The sequence below is a fragment of the Misgurnus anguillicaudatus genome, chromosome 1, assembly GCF_027580225.2.
Source record: "Misgurnus anguillicaudatus chromosome 1, ASM2758022v2, whole genome shotgun sequence".
Classification (NCBI taxonomy): domain Eukaryota; kingdom Metazoa; phylum Chordata; class Actinopteri; order Cypriniformes; family Cobitidae; genus Misgurnus; species Misgurnus anguillicaudatus.
Genome location: NC_073337.2, coordinates 29,950,190 through 29,968,064, shown reverse-complemented (window position 1 = coordinate 29,968,064; position 17,875 = coordinate 29,950,190). Strand labels below are relative to the sequence as shown.

General features: G+C 37.1%; 1 protein-coding gene and 1 pseudogene across 1 annotated transcript in view; one reads left to right on the top strand and one right to left on the bottom strand.

The window, feature by feature from the left end:
* Positions 1–17,875, bottom strand: part of LOC129431932 (uncharacterized) — a 496,207-nt pseudogene that overhangs the window by 472,915 nt on the left and 5,417 nt on the right.
* ptprb (protein tyrosine phosphatase receptor type b) overlaps positions 1–17,875 on the top strand; it is a 30,660-nt gene that overhangs the window by 12,350 nt on the left and 435 nt on the right. The window contains exons 7-29 of the mRNA XM_073869415.1: positions 800–1,066; positions 3,134–3,394; positions 4,122–4,385; positions 4,467–4,730; positions 4,885–5,148; positions 5,289–5,558; positions 7,360–7,623; positions 7,739–7,993; positions 8,921–9,190; positions 9,584–9,862; positions 10,124–10,273; positions 10,859–11,120; positions 11,255–11,361; positions 11,683–11,788; positions 12,806–12,886; positions 13,720–13,801; positions 13,903–13,993; positions 14,502–14,576; positions 14,743–14,879; positions 15,082–15,204; positions 15,507–15,670; positions 17,017–17,152; positions 17,718–17,827. Coding sequence (XP_073725516.1) covers positions 800–1,066; positions 3,134–3,394; positions 4,122–4,385; positions 4,467–4,730; positions 4,885–5,148; positions 5,289–5,558; positions 7,360–7,623; positions 7,739–7,993; positions 8,921–9,190; positions 9,584–9,862; positions 10,124–10,273; positions 10,859–11,120; positions 11,255–11,361; positions 11,683–11,788; positions 12,806–12,886; positions 13,720–13,801; positions 13,903–13,993; positions 14,502–14,576; positions 14,743–14,879; positions 15,082–15,204; positions 15,507–15,670; positions 17,017–17,152; positions 17,718–17,825 — 4,280 coding nt within the window. The 3' untranslated portion in view covers positions 17,826–17,827. The remainder of the gene's footprint in view (positions 1–799; positions 1,067–3,133; positions 3,395–4,121; positions 4,386–4,466; positions 4,731–4,884; positions 5,149–5,288; positions 5,559–7,359; positions 7,624–7,738; positions 7,994–8,920; positions 9,191–9,583; positions 9,863–10,123; positions 10,274–10,858; positions 11,121–11,254; positions 11,362–11,682; positions 11,789–12,805; positions 12,887–13,719; positions 13,802–13,902; positions 13,994–14,501; positions 14,577–14,742; positions 14,880–15,081; positions 15,205–15,506; positions 15,671–17,016; positions 17,153–17,717; positions 17,828–17,875) is intronic.

The window sequence follows — 17,875 nt, the reverse complement described above, 5'->3', positions numbered from 1 at the left end:
TGGATTTATTGCGTTCTGTAAAAAAGGAGAAGTGGCGTTTGTCGCATTTTGGGAAAAAAGGGAGAAAAGATGACAGAATATCACGGCGGGTATTGAATTTTGCGTAAAATTAATTATTTACTTTTAACTACTGACCTGATATAATACTGATTTTGGCAGTAACTCATTTTTTTCAAAAATGGCGTTTATCGCGTTTTGGAACCAAACTCTTCATATATATATATATATATATATATATATATATATATATATATTTTTTTTTTAAGAAAAATAGCCACACTGTAAAAAATACTTTGCTTCCTTAAATTTTTTTGTTGAATCAACTCAGATTTGCAAGTCATTTTAACTTTCATTAACTTTCATTTTAACTATCATTTATCTTTACTAGAGATGAGTCGTTATAACTACAGGTGAGTTGTTATAACTTATAAAATTAAGTTGACTTTTCTCAACTATATTTGACATCTCTGTTGACATGACTTGTAAATCTGAGTTGATTTAACAAAAAAAATTTAAGGAACCAAAGTATTTTTTACAGTGCATGTTTAAGAGTTTATAAAAATAAAAATAGGATACAACGATTTTGTTTCTTTGTTTGTTTGTTTTTTATTGTCTGTTTGTAAGCAGAGGGTCTGCTCTTTAATTTGATATATTTGTATGTTTTTAGATACCCTATTGAGATAAACAGATGAAATATTGATATATTTAGATATATAAGTTTAATTGCCAAAAGATTAATATTATAAATTATATATTATTTTGTACTTTTTTTTACAAAATCAAATCCTTCTGTTCTCAGTGCCTTTGAATGTGAATCATCTGAAGTTAAGCAACAATGGAAATACAGACAGTTTGAAGGCCAGCTGGGAGAGACCGCGTGGCGATCTGGATTTCTACCATCTGCAGCTCTTACGGGACAAAAAGGCGGTCTACAACATGTCTATTCCAGCAAACACCACATCAGTCCTAATGCCCCATTTAATACCTGGTGGTTTGTACAAGTTACTGGTAACCACTGTTAGTGGAAAACAGACGTCCATACACGCAGAGGCTGAATGTCGCACAGGTATGTGGAAATCTGCTGAAAGCTTATAAAATATATAAATGTTTTATTTATATGAGGTGGAATTTTTTAAAGTACCACACATATTATATAACATTTAATTTAATATATAATATTAATTTAATAAAAAATATGTTAAAAAAACATTGATTCAAAATAATAAAACAACCCCCTGATGTGAGCATATATGCATTGTAATGATTTCACAACATAATATAATATTCAATATATACAGTTATATGGAGCCATACATTATGTTATTGTTATCACATGAGTAATACTGTATAATAGCTAAAGAAACAATCCACACAAAAACTCTTTCATAATTTATATGTTGTTTGCATGATTTGGCCGTAGAAAGTGTTAACAAACGATTTTTCCAGACATCAAATTCCTGAGCTCTGCACAACAATAACCTTTTACAATCCAAAGGGGATTTGTGGAATTGCAGGAAATGCTTTATAAAAGCAACAGGCCATATTTAACACATCCTGGTGTGCTGAAATGTTTTTTATGTTCTCGGTGTTGATGTATAATGAACTGTGAAGTGGCCCAAACAATAAAGGGCAAATAGACTAAAGGGGGCGTGAACACCAAGACATTTAAATGCGGCTGAAAATACTAGGTGGACACCGACTGTAGGCGCTTGCCAGGTTTGGTTGCCATGTTACCTTTGCTGTATATCAGTCTTGAACAATGTGTAGTTTGGTTTTTGTTATATGTGTTTCCGCCCCTCCTCCACTGTGATTGGACGGCCAAGTGAGAAGTGACATTAGTCCCTTTCACACATACAGTCTTTACTGGTAATTTACTGGTAAATTGCAGTTAACAGATCATGTGTGAACAGAACCTTTCCGGTAAATCAGTGCTCCCAATTTACCAGTAAGAGAGGTTGTAAGATTACCAGTAAAAACGCTTCATGTGAACAAAAAATATTACCGGCATTTAGAACTAATGACGTCAGACCGTGCTGTCAGCTTTGGGCCAATCATAACGTTCTAATACAGATGATGCGTTTACCTAGTATGCACTGTTTGCGGACGTTTCCACACACACGCTGCTTAAACGTCAAGCACACCTTAAGTTAACATCCATATTTCTTCACCAAAGTTGTTTAAAACAGCTTACCGCCGAATTGCCGACGTCCTTAGCACGCCCTCTGTGAAGCCTAAAGTGCAAACAGTACTGTTGTTAAAAACGCATTTTCGGTTTGACGTCGTCTCATTCAATGTTGTTTGGTCATGAGCAACTTCCCGACTGTTTACCACAGACGTGAAAACAGCAAAATACGGACCGTGGATATGAACGACGTGGATTGTTTACAAATACAACACTGAGCTCGCCGCGTGCTACAGGTAATTCCGCTTTCTCAACGAATTTACCGGTTTTTTGATACTGATGTGTGAATGATGTCTTACTGGTAAAATAACGGAACGCCACTGCGTGTGTGAACAGCACATTTTTGTATTTACTGGTAAATTCATGGTAATTTACCAGAATTACTGTGTGAAAGAGGCTATTGACGAGCTGAGCGTTTTACACAAAATTGAACATTTTTCAACACTCAGCGTTGTAAAATAGCATATGCAGATTGCAGATTAACATAAAAATTAATCAGGAACTAATTTTTGTAATGCAAATGGTGGAGAAAAAGTTCACCAACAATAAAAAACATGTCCATTTATTTATTTCGCAGATGCTTTTATCTAAAGCAAATTACAATGAATTAACTATAAAATATGTTGCACCAATAGCATCACCAATTTTATTTTACCTGTTCTCCATTGGTCAGTAAAGAAGACCGTCTTCCATAAACTGATCATGTTGAATTTTTAACTTTGTTGGAGGTAACATGTTTATATAAAAATATTTAATCAAGTTATTTTTGAAAATAAGTAATGCTTATCAGTTTGTTTAAAGTATTTATCATCAAATACAATAAGCCCCCATGTTGGGGGAAATATGGGTTACGGTTTAAGGTCTTCCAATTTTAGGATTTCTATTGATTATTTGGCAGATTTTTTTTATAAAACCATAATATTAACTCAAACTTCATTATCTGTGTTTCAGTGCCCGCTGCTGTTTCTATGGTAACAGTAGCAAATAACAGTGCAGACTTTCTGAATGTGTCATGGAAGGCTGCCGATGGAGATGTGGACAGTTACATGGTGACGTTGAAATACCAGGAGAAGATCGTACACACGCTCGCTGCGTCCAAAGCCACTAGAGAGTGTGTGTTCAGAAGCCTTGTTTCTGGTCGACTCTACACAATTGTCATCACAACAAACAGCGGCAGCTACAGAAACCAAACGGTTTTACAGGCGAGAACAAGTATGAGAAAACAAACATACAGATCTAATAAGAATAATTTTTATAATTTACTTAACCTCATGCCATCCTAGATTTATGCAAATTCCTTTCTTCAATTAAACACCGTTAATTATTTTATTCTTTTTTATAAAAAGGGTTCAGTGTTGAAGCAAAAGTAAAACATTAGTCAAATAAATAAATCCAAATGTTTTATAAAGCGAATTTATGTTATTGTGCTTGAATATTATGAACTTACTTTACGATCAATATTAACGTCACTTTCACTTTTAATCGTTTTCACTCATAAACGTTTTGCTTCAAAAGACATTTAACCACTAGAGTTATTTGTATAAATTTTATGATAGATGCATTTGCTTTTTGAAGCTTCCTCAACTGTTTGTGTTGACAAAAGGAAGTCACATGCAGGACGGCAACATGGGAAGTTAATAATGGGAAAATATTCATGTTTGGGTGAACCACTCCTTTCTCAGCAATAAAACTTATATCTAGTCCTGTTTTGTCCCCAAAAATGATATGCATAACATGGTAATAACCATTTGCTTTTAATAGAAAAATATGATTTGAATATAATTTCTTCTGATTGTAGAATATAACATAATTTTATCCAAGACTTCTTATTTAGAGAATTTTCTCTTCTCTCTCATTAGGAATGTTGATATGCAAGATTTTCCTTTCCATATATTTAACATTTTATGAAAGACTGATGTTGTATCATTTCTTTATCAAGACCCATCCACTGTGCAGAAACCCACAGCCATCCACTCGGCAAGAGATGACTTCCTGAAGGTTTCCTGGAATCAAGCGTTTGGGGATTACGACCATTATGAAGTGAGGATTGAGTTTAACGGCACACGTCTTCAAAGCCAGAACCTCAGTAGGACTCAGAACGAGTGCGTGTTCAGTGATCTGGTTCCAGGTCGACTTTATAAAGTGACTATCACCACATGGAGTGGACCATTCAATGCTACTGTTTCTATAGATGGCCGAACATGTGAGTGACCTTATTTTTCATGCCTATCAAACCATAAAATGTCATCAAAAAATCATTAAATTTCACCTTTGTATCTTTCAGTCCCGGGTGCTGTGCGGAATTTGTCCCTGTTGGATAGTGGAACCACATTTTTGAGGGTGACTTGGACTCCTGCTCCAGGAGATGTTGAATACTACGAGGTTCAAATCATCCACAATGACACTCCGGTGTTACCGGCTGTCAATCTGAGTGGCACAGTTAAGGAACACGTGTTCTCATCGCTCACACCCGGTCGGCTTTACAAGATCGTCCTGTCCACTCACAGCGGCTCATTCCAGCGCGCTCAAATCATAGAAGGCCGCACAGGTGATGTAAAGCTTTACGGTGGATGTAGTTACTATCTGTCATATCTTGGGACTACCGAGGAAATTTTAGAAGTTTTTTTTATTTATTAAACTTGAATGCACAGAATGTAAGTTAACATTTCACGTTCATCTTTTCCCTTTTTAATGCCACACAGTTCCCAGTCCTGTTCAGAGTCTCAGTCTCAGTGCTGGCCCCAGGGAAGGCAGTCTCACGGCATCTTGGTCTGCTCCCGACGGAGACTTGGACATTTATTCCGTGTCTTTGTTTCAGGGAAGACACGTAGAGGACATCACAAATGTTCTTAAACACGTCACACAGATAGAGTTTCACCACCTGTTACCTGGTCAGCTGTACTCTGTCACTGTGCAGTCGATCAGTGGTGCACTGACAAACAACCACACAGCCAGAGGAAGAACAGGTGAGAAAACACCCATGATGTCTCTTAAGTACGATTTTATGCATGCAGTATGACTTTGCATTCGTCCTGTTAAAAAATTATACTAAATAATCAATATTCTTAAACAATAGTTTGTATTTATGTGTGTGTGTGTGTCTCAGATCCCGCCGCTGTTACAGTCCTGCAGGCAGATAATGAACTTAGCACACACAGTCTCCGGGTGAGCTGGAGGCCAGCTGTGGGCATTTATGATGGATACAAACTGCAGTTACTGGATGAGAGCGAGAGCGTGATCGCAAACATGTCCGTGCCCGCCAATGCCAGCCAGCACCTCTTCAGCGGTTTAATTCCAGGGAGTTGGTACAAAGCAAGTCTTCAGACCCTCAGCGGTGCTTCTAAAAGTAAAGAGATCACAGCAGACGGACAGACATGTAAGATATGAACATTATATCAGAGTTACCCTACAAATGTGTTATGCCGTATCGTGATTACCGTAGTTCAAGATGACAACATGACTGGTAGCTGTTAGTGCCATCAGACTGGGAATTATGCATTTCTATAGCAACAGTAACAACAGCAAAATAAATAAGTGTGTAAAATTGCATTTTAATGCTTGTGCAGAAAACGCATCAGTTAACAATAATAATAACATACAGGAAGTGGTTCAGCGTTTATGTTGTAATTACACCAAGGGCGTGGTAATCAAAGGAAGGGGGGTACGCGTCATGATGACAATTAAAATATTTTTCATTGAAACACTCAAATAAAACTTAATTTTGAAGAAACTTTGACAGAAAATGAACACATACTATATTATTAATGAATTAAATGTTTCTACCTCTAGCAGGAATAGCTGCTTGATGAAGTGAAACTAAAGGGTTAATAAACACAAACTAAAGCAGATGTTGTAGATCGTCTGGCGAGCGATGATAGATAGCGCAAATATTGTAAAAACTGATTATTTCTCACTATTATATTATCTTAAAGGAGTGTAACTAGCATGTAAATAATGCACATAAATAATGTGAGCAAGAGTGCTTACCAATTATATCTAATCAACAGGCACGTGAAACCTTAGCAGGTTGCTCAAACAACAAAATCACCAGCTAACATACTTTAAATTTGCAAGAACTATAGACTAATACAGTAACAGGCTTAAATAAACCCAAAAGATAAGTCCACTTACAGTTCTCACGGACACGTTTTATCAACTGGCTATCCTCCAGACAGTCAATGTGACAGACCATTTCGGCCGTGTGGCGCTCGTGCACGCTCATGGTGTGAACCGCGTCCACGCTATTCTCCGAGATGCACTTGACGGCATTTTGGGCAGCAAATTTTTTTTTTTTTTTTTTTTTTGATGACTTAGTTAAGGCAGTAAGGTTTCCCAGCTTAGGCGGGCCGCCCGAACTGCAAAGTGCTGAAGGAAACCCTGCATGGATGGGAATGATTTTTACATGTTCTTAACCTTGTAATTACGATATGTTGAAATAATATATACATTGAAATTGTTTGTACAGTATATAAACTAGTGGTCAAAAGTGATGTCTAGCTGGAATATTTGTACAATATTTGCCTCAGGTTAAACTCTGTAAGACAATATCACAAGATGATGAAAAAAGCGAAAGCAGGGGGCCCCAGTTAAATTACTTTTTATAAAATACATTAATTTATCATAAATTCTGTGTAATTAAACCTCAGAAAAATAAGGCCACCAACAGCATCACATTGTATATAATGGAATATGTTTTGTTTAATTAAAATTTTACTTTTTGGAATGTTTTATGTCATACATTTTCTTTTGCGGGGCCATAAAAAGATGCAGGGTACACAAGAGGGGGGGGGGGGCACGCCGAAAAAATTTGAGAACCAAATTGGGCATTTTTTTAAATTCTTGAACACTGCAATATTTCGTTAAACTTATAAGAATTATCCATTTTGATTTTATGAAGACTTTAAATTCTCCCCAATGCTGAGCTTTAGTTTACACTTCAAAAGTCTTTAAGTACATCTTTAATATTATATTTGAAAAACAAAAGAAATCAATTTGGCAAAGTTGGACATCACTTTTGCCAGCAACTGTACATCAAGGTTTAGGTTTTATTCCCAGGGACCACACATAAATGCGACTGTAAGCTGGTTTGGATAATGCATCTGCCAAATGCATAAATGTAAACATAAACAACAGCTGCAGAACAATTTACACATTCACCAACAATCATCTTATTTCAGGTCCAGCAGCAGTGTCCGGACTGCATGTCTGCTCCAACACAAGCAGTGAACTTTCATTCTGCTGGGCTGCTCCGGAGGGAAGGGTCGATGGGTTTGACCTGCGTCTGTACGATCAAAATGAGACCTTGGTGTCCAGCAAGACGCTGGAGGATAATGCTCTGAGCTGGACCTTCACACACCTGTTGCCAGGGACGCGGTACAAGATGATCATGATCAGCAGAAGAGGAAAACTGAACAGTCAGGTGTCTATATGGGCACGTACAGGTAAATACTGACAATGCTTTCAATGTAATGTTTGCTAGTTTTAGCCCTGTTAATGTCCACTGCCTGTGTATTTTTGAACTCAATACAATTTTGATTCTGTGTCACTTTATTCCAGCTCCTGCCACAGTCATTAACCTACGTGTTGAGCATCAGGGTCGGACTGACAGCCTCCTCGTGAGCTGGACACGAGGTCCTGGGGGTCTTACTGGATATTCTGTCTCTTTGGATGGGCACGAGCCAATTTTTGAGTTGGGTCCAGTGAGCACTAAGGTGGTCTTTGAAAAGCTGGTGGCAGGTCGGCTTTATACCGCTATAGTTCAGACCTGGAGTAAAGATCTGAGTAACATTACAACCGCAGTAGGACGCACAGGTTTGTAAACTTTCAACCATAATGCCTTAATGGCACATTCAGTATGTGACTTTTTTTGCTGAAGTCTCATTATCTAATGATGAAGTTTGGAGGATCAAACTTTGATAACTATAAAATAATAATAAATATGGATAATACATTTATGTTTTTCTAAGCTTCAAATGCCTTGCCTTGCCTAAGCTTCAAATGTTATATGCACATGCCCTTTAAATTCACATGGATTTTGATTGGCTGTCAAAGTTTTATTGTTCATCCGTTGGGAAAAAAATTGAAAAATTCTTTGTATAGTTATTGTAATATTTGTGATGTGGACTTCAACATTCTCTTAAATTTATAACATTATTTATAATTTTATTTTATAGTTATATACAGGCCTTAATCCCTACCATTAAACCATAGATATGTATAATAAAGGCTAAATGTGTTATGGCGGAGTCTCTAAATGACCATAACTTGCTCAATTTTCAAACGGTTTGGTTTCTTACAAACGTTTTTAGCGCGGCTATAATTCTGGATGTTTTAACATGATTCATAAAAATTATTCATTAAGTATGCAGTGTCAAAGGTACATCTCTGACGTTTATAACAAACCAAACCGTTATCGATAGAAAATTGAGGAAGTTATGGTCATTTAAAAGTACCTGCACCATTAAAACTCAATGCTACGAGTTAGCGAGCTGCCTGTGGTAAGATGGCCGCCAAATTCAGACATTCCACTGAATTCGCCAGCAGCGCGGGCGATACATCTAGCCTTTATTATACATATCTATGCATTAAACTATCAAATCATGAATGTGCCATAAACTAAAAGGCTATTGGCCTTAAAAAACAACCATTTCCTTCAAGCAATTTCATAAGGTCTTTAAAGTAAAGCAAAGTAAATTACAGTTTTGTTTAAGCTAAACTACTCAAAATGTGCCATTACAGCTCCTGCACCGCCATCATCTGTGTCTGTCAGCGATTTTACTGAGTCGCTAGAGATAACATGGAATATTCCACCCGCCGGAGACTATGATGATTTTGAAGTGACGTGCTTTCCTCAGGACAAAGTTAATGTTACTGGGGATCATCCCACTCGTCGCATCCTGAAAGGACTCTATCCCGGCCGGCTCTATAATGTCAGCATTCGCACTATCAGTGGGAAGACAGGTGGTCATGTGACCTACAGCTCTCCGGTTTACCACACCATAAGAACTTGTAAGTACCGGATCATTAACATGCACTTAACATCCAACTGACCACAAGACCAGGACAGACAAAACAGATAATGCTCTGAAAGTAATCCACTTCTAGTTTTTAGATACATTTACATTTAGGCGTTCAGCAGACCCTTTTATCCAAACCAACTTACAAAGATTAAGAACTCCATTTTGAGGAAACTTTCAGTATTTTGTTGCTAACATGTGAATGCTGTTGTGGATAATATGCACATTTGTGTGTTTACTGGTAATTTTACAGTAATTTAGCAGTATTACGGTATGAAAGGGTCTAATACCTCAGATTGCTTTAGGAAATCTGAATCCTGAATTGTAAGCATTTGGGACCGATGCATGTGCTAGGCCTTCTTAGAAGAAGTTTTTTCTCTTGCAGCTCCACTTCGAATCCCAAATCTTCACTGTTACCCGCTGAGCTCCACCTCTTTGTCTTGCTTCTGGACGCCTCCAGAGTGCGATTATCAAAGCTACATTGTTGAATGCTACAAGCAAGACAGCAAGACTCCAGTCTACAGGTACACACTGGGACGCACAACTCTTTCACAGCAGTTTGACCAGCTGGAACCTTTCAGAAACTACACCGTCTTCATCACCGTCATCTCTGGGGACAAGCAAAGTTCAGCTGCACACAACAGCGTTATCACCATGATTGACCGTAAGTAGCAATATAACAATAACATCCTTATTTGAATACGTACTCGACATCAGGATTTCCTAAACTGGGTTTGTGAACCCCTGGTGGTTCACAAGGGAATTGCATGGGGTGAGTTCATTCATTCATTTAGCTGACGCTTTTTATCCAAAGCGTTAAGAAAACAATTAGCGTAGCTACGATTATATATATAAACTTTAACTGTTGTGTATGAATTTGTTTAACCCACAGATGAACTGAAATGTAAATTTTAATATTTTTTAGGGCCTCCCACGCCACCGATGACGGTGCGAGTCAGCGAGCAAGCGGCGATTATCACACATTCCACTATTCTGTTTAAGTTTAACTGCAGCTGGTTCAGCGATGCAAACGGGGCTGTTCGCTTCTTCACAGTTATCGTCGCAGAGTCAAATGGTACGACCACATTTTTTTCATGATTTGCTGACTTCTGACTTTGGATTTAGAGAAACATTACAAAAATTCAAATGGTATTTTTATTAAAAATCCTGTCAAATTGATAATAATAAAAGCAAATTTGTAACATGAATAGCTGTTGCGGCATTAGTAAATTACCCAGACGGGTTATCTGAATGCTTTGTTCCGTACAGGCTAATTATTGCGTTATAATTATATTAATTTTATATTTACTAGACAAATTATGTAAATGCCATGTTAAAGAGAAAAGTCTTAAGTTTAGATTTAAAGTGATCGACTGTGTCTGATTTTTGGACATCAGTTGGCAAATCATTCCAGAGCTTAGGGGCTATGTTGGAAAAGGATCGACCACCTTTAGACACTTTTAAAATTCGAGTGATAGTTAAGAGACCAGAATTTTGCGAATGAATGCTGTGCGGCAGACGTTGGAGATATGACTATCCAGGGATACATTTCTGTCGAACATCACACCTAAGTTCTTAACCGTTTTCCTTGATCTAATGTCTTTAACGCCTGTAATGTCTGTAACAAATCTAATCTAGTGTCATTTATTTCAATTTGCAGATGTTGATTATGTCCAACCAGAGCAGAGACATCCGCTGCCCTCTTACCTGGACTACAGACACAATCGGTCCATCAAGGCTTACCAGACGGGATACTTTCACAGTCTGTGCGGCGAGGTCCCTGACAGCAAGATCCGTGTTTTTGAGATAAACTTGGGAGCTGGCATGAAACGTTTAGGCGGAGCTTGTAAATGGGATCCTGAATCGATTCCACATGGGACACATCTCTGCGATGGACCGCTCAGACCAAGAACTGCATATCGGTACTGATGAACTGTATAGATTATTTGTTATAAGGTCTAAAGTTTAATGTGTGTAGAGTGTTTATTCAATGAATGTAATGTTTCATTATACATCACAGTTTATTTAACTCTTCATTTGGTTTTGTTTAATCCAGATTAAGTGTGCGTGCCTTTACTCAGCTGTTTGATGAGGAGAACAGAGAATTTGCTCAAGTACTGTACACAGACACCTACTTCTCCATCCCATTATTAACTCAATCAGGTAAGACAATCACATGTTGGTGAACTTAAGGCTTCAATAACAAGACAATTAAGGATTTGTGTATGTGCGAGTAAATGTTGTTTTTAGGATGTTGTTCTGCTCAGGTCTATCCTGGGATGTTTTTAAACAGTATTGAGGAAGATGCTACCTATTGTATTTTAGACACCTGTTGGTTATTCTTTTATTATCTGCTAATCAACTTTTAAATGTAGACATACTTTATATTTCTCTATGAACTCATTTTATGTCTTCAACTGTAATAAATGAAATATTTGACTGTCACTGAAGTCATATCTCATTGTAATGGTTTCTGTCACTCAGCGCCAAGGAACGGAGTCATGGGAGGCATCATGGCTGCCACATTTCTGATCACCATTGTGATTATTGTGACTGCATTACTGATTTACAGGAAGAAAGCTCACAAAATGTGAGTATGCACACTGCACACACACTTTTATTACTAAACGGTGTTATAACTGTATAATAACACAAATAATATTAAAAGATTACTCCACTTTCATAGAAAAACATTCTGATAATTTACTCACCCCATGTCATCTTTCTTTGTTCAGTCAAAAAGAAATTACGTTTTTTGTAGAAAGCATCACACGGCTAGTGCAAGACGAGAAAATCAGTTTAAAAATACTTTTTTTTCTTGCAAAATATGTGATGATTTCGCTAGATAAGTCCCTTAAACTATTGAAGTCCACTAAAGTCCACTATAGGCCTATGGAGAAAAATCCCGCAAAATCGTTATTTCTTCTAGACTAAACAAAGAGAGACATAAACATCTTGGACAACCCATTATCACGAAATTACGTACATATGGTCACATAATTTCATGATTTCCATGACACTGACACGCTTTTCCGCTTTTTGCGTGAACATGTAACGTATTTCTGTGAATGTGTCACTGTCACATATTTGTTACTCAACTGTTTTGTCCTATTTTCTTACCATTGTCACTTCGGTTTAGGGTTAGAATTACATAAAATGAAATCCTTACCCAAACAAACTTTAACCCTAATGCCAGGCGACAATGGTTTAAAAATAAAAATTCTAAAAAATAAATCATGAAAAAAAAGGTATAAACCAATACTTAAAGTGACATCCTAACGCAAACACCAAATTTAACCCTAAATCTATTGGTTTGAAAATAGGAAAAAACAGTTAAGTAACAAATATGTGACAGTGACACTTCACAGAAATACGTGACATGTTCACGCAAAAAAAGGTGTTAACGGAAAACCTTCACAAATTACGTGACTATAGGTACATAATTTTGTGATACAGGGTTTTCTTGGATGACATGGGGGTAGTAAATAATCTGGATTTTATTTATAAAAGTGAAGTAATCCTTTAAAGCATCATGAGTTAATTAATTGTTCAGTTCTGTACATTTATTTGTTTACACATATGTATGTGTGTGTCTTTATATGTGAAGAGCCGTACAGGAAAGTCCAGTTATGAAGTTGTGTATGTGGAAGGAGTTGCCCACATCACAGATGTGTTCAGCCATACGGAGGTATACATTTCCACTATATTAATGATAGAAGCCAATAAATCACATGTTTATTAAGTATTGTTGATAACAGAAATGTCTTATGTTTATTAAGCTGAACAACATTACGCAATTTTACTACCTATTCATATTCATGTACACCATACTTGGAGTCAAAGTCACTTCCCAAAATCCTAGACTTACTATAAATAGACCAAACACAGACATTGCGTCAGTAGCTGATCGTTCCATTTGTGTAAGGAAGAAGACTCTTGCCACAGTCTTCTGTTTCAATTGACTTCCATTCATACAGATTCAAACGCGTCAGATTGGAAACGCAAGCATAACATTGCATTCTGAATTGCACATGGCGAATATAAACTTTGGCGAACTCTACGAATTTTTATTATGTGAAAACGTTGTGTGACCAATAAATGATTCATACATCAGAGAAAAGCTAGCTTGACCATGTCATGACTTTGACAAATGAGGCAACCATAGCAACGTTCTCACTTGTTTAGCATTCACTATTTTGACCAAAGTAATATAACAGCATTATCTTCTGCAATTTTAACTAAACCACTGTCTACAGACGAGTTGTGTGTTGTATATACCTGCTTTAAAGAACACACATTGCGTTGTTGCCTTGTCCCTGTATTATAACAATTTTTCGGCTTTGCTCATAAAGCGACCATGTTTTTTTTTATTATTTAGTAATCTCAAGTGAATGAGGAGCTTTCCCCCATTGCTTCAGCTGTTGGGACCATTTTGGCTCCAATTATGGTATTTACTACCAAATCAACGGCCTATAGATGTTCATTTGTGTGAGTTAAAATTGTATTTTATCTACACACTAGCCCGGTCAGAGCGGTCAACTTTGAGAGTCATCTCTCCAAACTTCAATCTGATTCTAGTTACCTGATGTCTGAAGAGTTTAAGGTAATGCACATCAATTACCAAAGCATAACAAAGCGGCAATAGTACAGAAACAGACCTGATAATGTAAATATATACAAATATCCTTTCCTCACATTATAAAGGATCTAAAGGACGTGGGGAGGACCCAAACTCAGAACGCTGCACGTTTACCTGGCAACCGAAGCAAAAACCGATACAACAATATATTGCCTTGTAAGTAAAGATATTATCATAAACATTTTGTATTGTGTAGCTTTTCCCCGTCTAATGATGATATATATAAGTCTTCAACACAACTGAAGATATTTTGAGCAATGTTTGTAACCAAACGTTTTTGAGCAACATGGACTTCCATAGCATTTTCTTGTCTTCTATGAAAGTTAATGGTGCTCCTGTTTCCTACTTGATTACAAATATCTTCCTTTGTGTTTAGCAAAACAAATAAATGTATACAGGTTTATGACAACATGAACGTGAGTAAATGATGACAGAATTTTCATTTTTGGGTGAACTATCCCTTTTATGCGCTTGGTCATATGAATGTATGGAATGGCAAGTCCAGCTCTACTTATTGTGGTTATGCCGCCATCTTGTGCTCATTCACAGGATCATAGTATATGGTAAAGAATCTGAGATCATGGGGATGTACTTGATCAAATGTTATATAAACATAAGCAAGATCTACCCATCACTCATGAAGTTCTTTATTGATTAACTGCAGATGACTCAACGCGAGTGAGGCTGTCTTGCTTGGATGATGATCCCACCTCAGACTACATCAATGCCAACTACATACCTGGAAGTAGAAAATAATTCATGCTCTTCATCGATGCATGGTCTTGACAAGTTGGCTGGTGGTCTTGGACTTCATAGTAACACTTAGTGTATCTGGGTGGATGTGGCAAAGTTAATGAGAATTAAAGCATAAATGTGACAATGATCTTTTGATCTCTTTCTTGAACAGGGAAACAATTTCAAATGGGACTATATTGCCACACAAGGGCCTCTTCCAGGTACCAAGGATGATTTCTGGCGTATGGTGTGGGAACAAAATGCGCACAGCATTGTTATGGTGACCCAGTGTGTGGAGAGGGGCATGGTGGGTGTCATCATGTATTGCTTTTTAATCATGATTTTGCCATCTGAGACAGCGTTTAGACAGACAGATGACAGTTAACGTTACTTTAATAGGAACAATTCTGATGGATATATGTGTATTGAGCTGTTGTACATGTTAATGTTTCATAGTATCTTAAGATCTCACTGGTGGAAAATAACAGCATTGCATGTTTATGATTTAGGTAAAGTGTGATCGATACTGGCCGCCTGACAATGAGCCTTTGTGTTACGGTGATATTGTGGTGCAGATGATCTCCGAGAAGATCTTTCCAGAATGGACCGTTCGTGACTTTAAGATATCACACGTGAGTGTGCTCAAATAACATTTTTGGATATTAGAAATATTTTTCTTTCTACTGTTGCACTCAAAAGGAAAGTTTTTGGCTAAAATGAAGGTAAAAAACCTGGACACACTCGTACAAAACTATTATGTGGTTAATAATAACTAATAACGTTAAAATAGTCGACAATGTTATAAAGTGTTAACACTGATATCCTTTAGTTAGTGTGAACCAATAACATGGAAAACAATCGTAACTATCATACAACAAACTTTGATAGTATTTTGGAAACTCTAAATAAAAATTTGGATGTGTGTGTTTTTAAGGAGGGCCAGCTGAGATACCCCAGGGGGGTCCGTCAGTTCCATTACACCATTTGGCCGGATCATGGGGTACCCGAGACAACACAGTCCCTCGTTCAGTTCGTCCGAACAGTCAGAGACTTCATTAACAGGACGACCCGTGCTGGAGTCAGTGTAGTACATTGCAGGTAAGAGTGTTTAATCTACACCAGTCACCCCAAAAATAGGTTGCGGGTCAGGCTGGGTGTCAATTTAAATCTTTTTGACTCTTTTTTTTTGAGGGTTTTGAAGGCCAAAAATTACAAAATATAACCAAGTTTAGAGAAAATAAGACCCAGACTTCATAAATACGTGATCACCTTTAGTGAAGATGAACGTTATTTACGCTGGTCACATTGTATTTTGTGCGGTAAGTTACCGTACTTTCCGGACTATAGCCGCACTGGAGTATAAACCGCATCAATAATAAGTCAACATATATAAGTCACAGTGGACTTTACGTCGCGTTTATTTAGAAAATTGTTTCACAAAATCTAAGCCAAAGAACAGACATTTAATCTGGAAAGGCAAGTTATTCAACTAAATAATAGCAGACAAAACAACAGGCTGAATAGATAACGTTAAAGTAATATTATCAGTTATTTAAACGATAAACCATAGCATACAGAACTTACCTGGAAGGTTGAATAGGCTAAAATAACCGAACAAACCAACTAGCGTGAAGTTCGCATACTCGTCATTCCTCATCACTGAATCCATTGAATTACATAAATACAGAAGCAGCATATGGTGGACGTTCGCGGCTATAGACGGTAATGATGTCTCTTGCCTCATAAATGTCAAAATTAATTCATACTGACTTACAAGGCGCACCTGATTATAAGACGCAGCACCAGCCAAGTTATGAAAAAAAAACACGGCTTATAGACCGACTTTTAAAGACATTTTTTAGTAGGGGTGCAACAATACGTCAGAATGGATCGATACATCGATTTTATTTCTAACAATCCGATGGATCAGTGCCACACGGAAAAAAATCGATTTGAGGTACTTTTATTTTGACACCCTCCTCGTTCCTTAATGTAACGTCCATCTATGCATTTCCGCCAAAGTGCAAATTTTCATCTGCTAAGTGTCAGCAAGTGAATGCGATTCACCAACCAAGCGGCAATATATGCAGAAAAATATAACATTAAATGTTCTATATTTTGGTTGCATTTGTAAGTAAAAATGTAAGGCACGTAATATAAAAATATAGATAAATTAATCAGATCGAATTGTAATCACATCGAAGAAGCGTTTGATGTATCTCCAAAAATTGCATCGCTGGTGTACAAAATAGATTTTGTATCGAATCGTAAATTAATCGTCCGATTTACCCTTAAATTTTCAGTTAATTTGGTATGATAAACAATTCTGGTCGCACTTTGATATCCAATATAAATTTTTAAGCAGAATATTTAAAACAATTTGGAGTATGTTCACATTGAAATCGCATTGACCAAATCATTTTATTTCTCTCTCTCTCTCTCAGTGCTGGTGTGGGCAGAACTGGCACTTTTATCGTGCTAGACCGTGTTTTACAGCGACTGGACAGTAACCACACAGTGGATATTTTTGGCTGTGTGTTCGATCTACGCCTGCATCGGTTGTGCATGGTCCAAACTGAGGTACGGCTCTGCATGTGTGTTTATTAGCAACATTCCTACTTGTGTCAAACTAAAAACGCATCAAACATTTCAGGAAATTTAGCCATAAACAGAATTGTAGTATTATAAACACAACAGAATACTTAAGCCAGTGGCGGACAATGCCTCCTTTTCTGAGGATCCAATGAAACAAAATATGTGTTCAGGGCGTCATGTGTGTGTCTTGTCATGTCAAAATATGTGTTTGTGCTATATTCATTACGTCATGTCAAAATATGTGCCTAATGCTATGTATGCTAATGTTAACACTAAACTTGGATTACACGTGAGATTCAGCGAGTATCTGGCAAACGTAAGCGATTCTTTTATCATAAACCCTTACGAAACGTCTGTAACAGGCACGTATTTTGACATGATGCGTGATTCACATGACTATGTTTTGATAAGTTTCACATTCGTGCCTCATCTGAAAAGAAGTCACGAGTCGCCATTAACTGAAGCAATTGTCTAATAACTTATTTTTTAAATAATTTTACAATTATGGGTAATACAAATTTTTCAATGTTGTATGTCTTCTCTGTTGCAGTGTCAGTACGCGTTTCTTCACCAGTGTGTGCGTGATGTTTTGCGAGCACGTAAACTTTGCTGTGAACGAGATAACCCTCTGTTTCCCATATATAACAGCTTATTATAAGGGTAAGTCAAGCTGATATTTAGCATAACAGCATGAACGAGTAGCTTTGT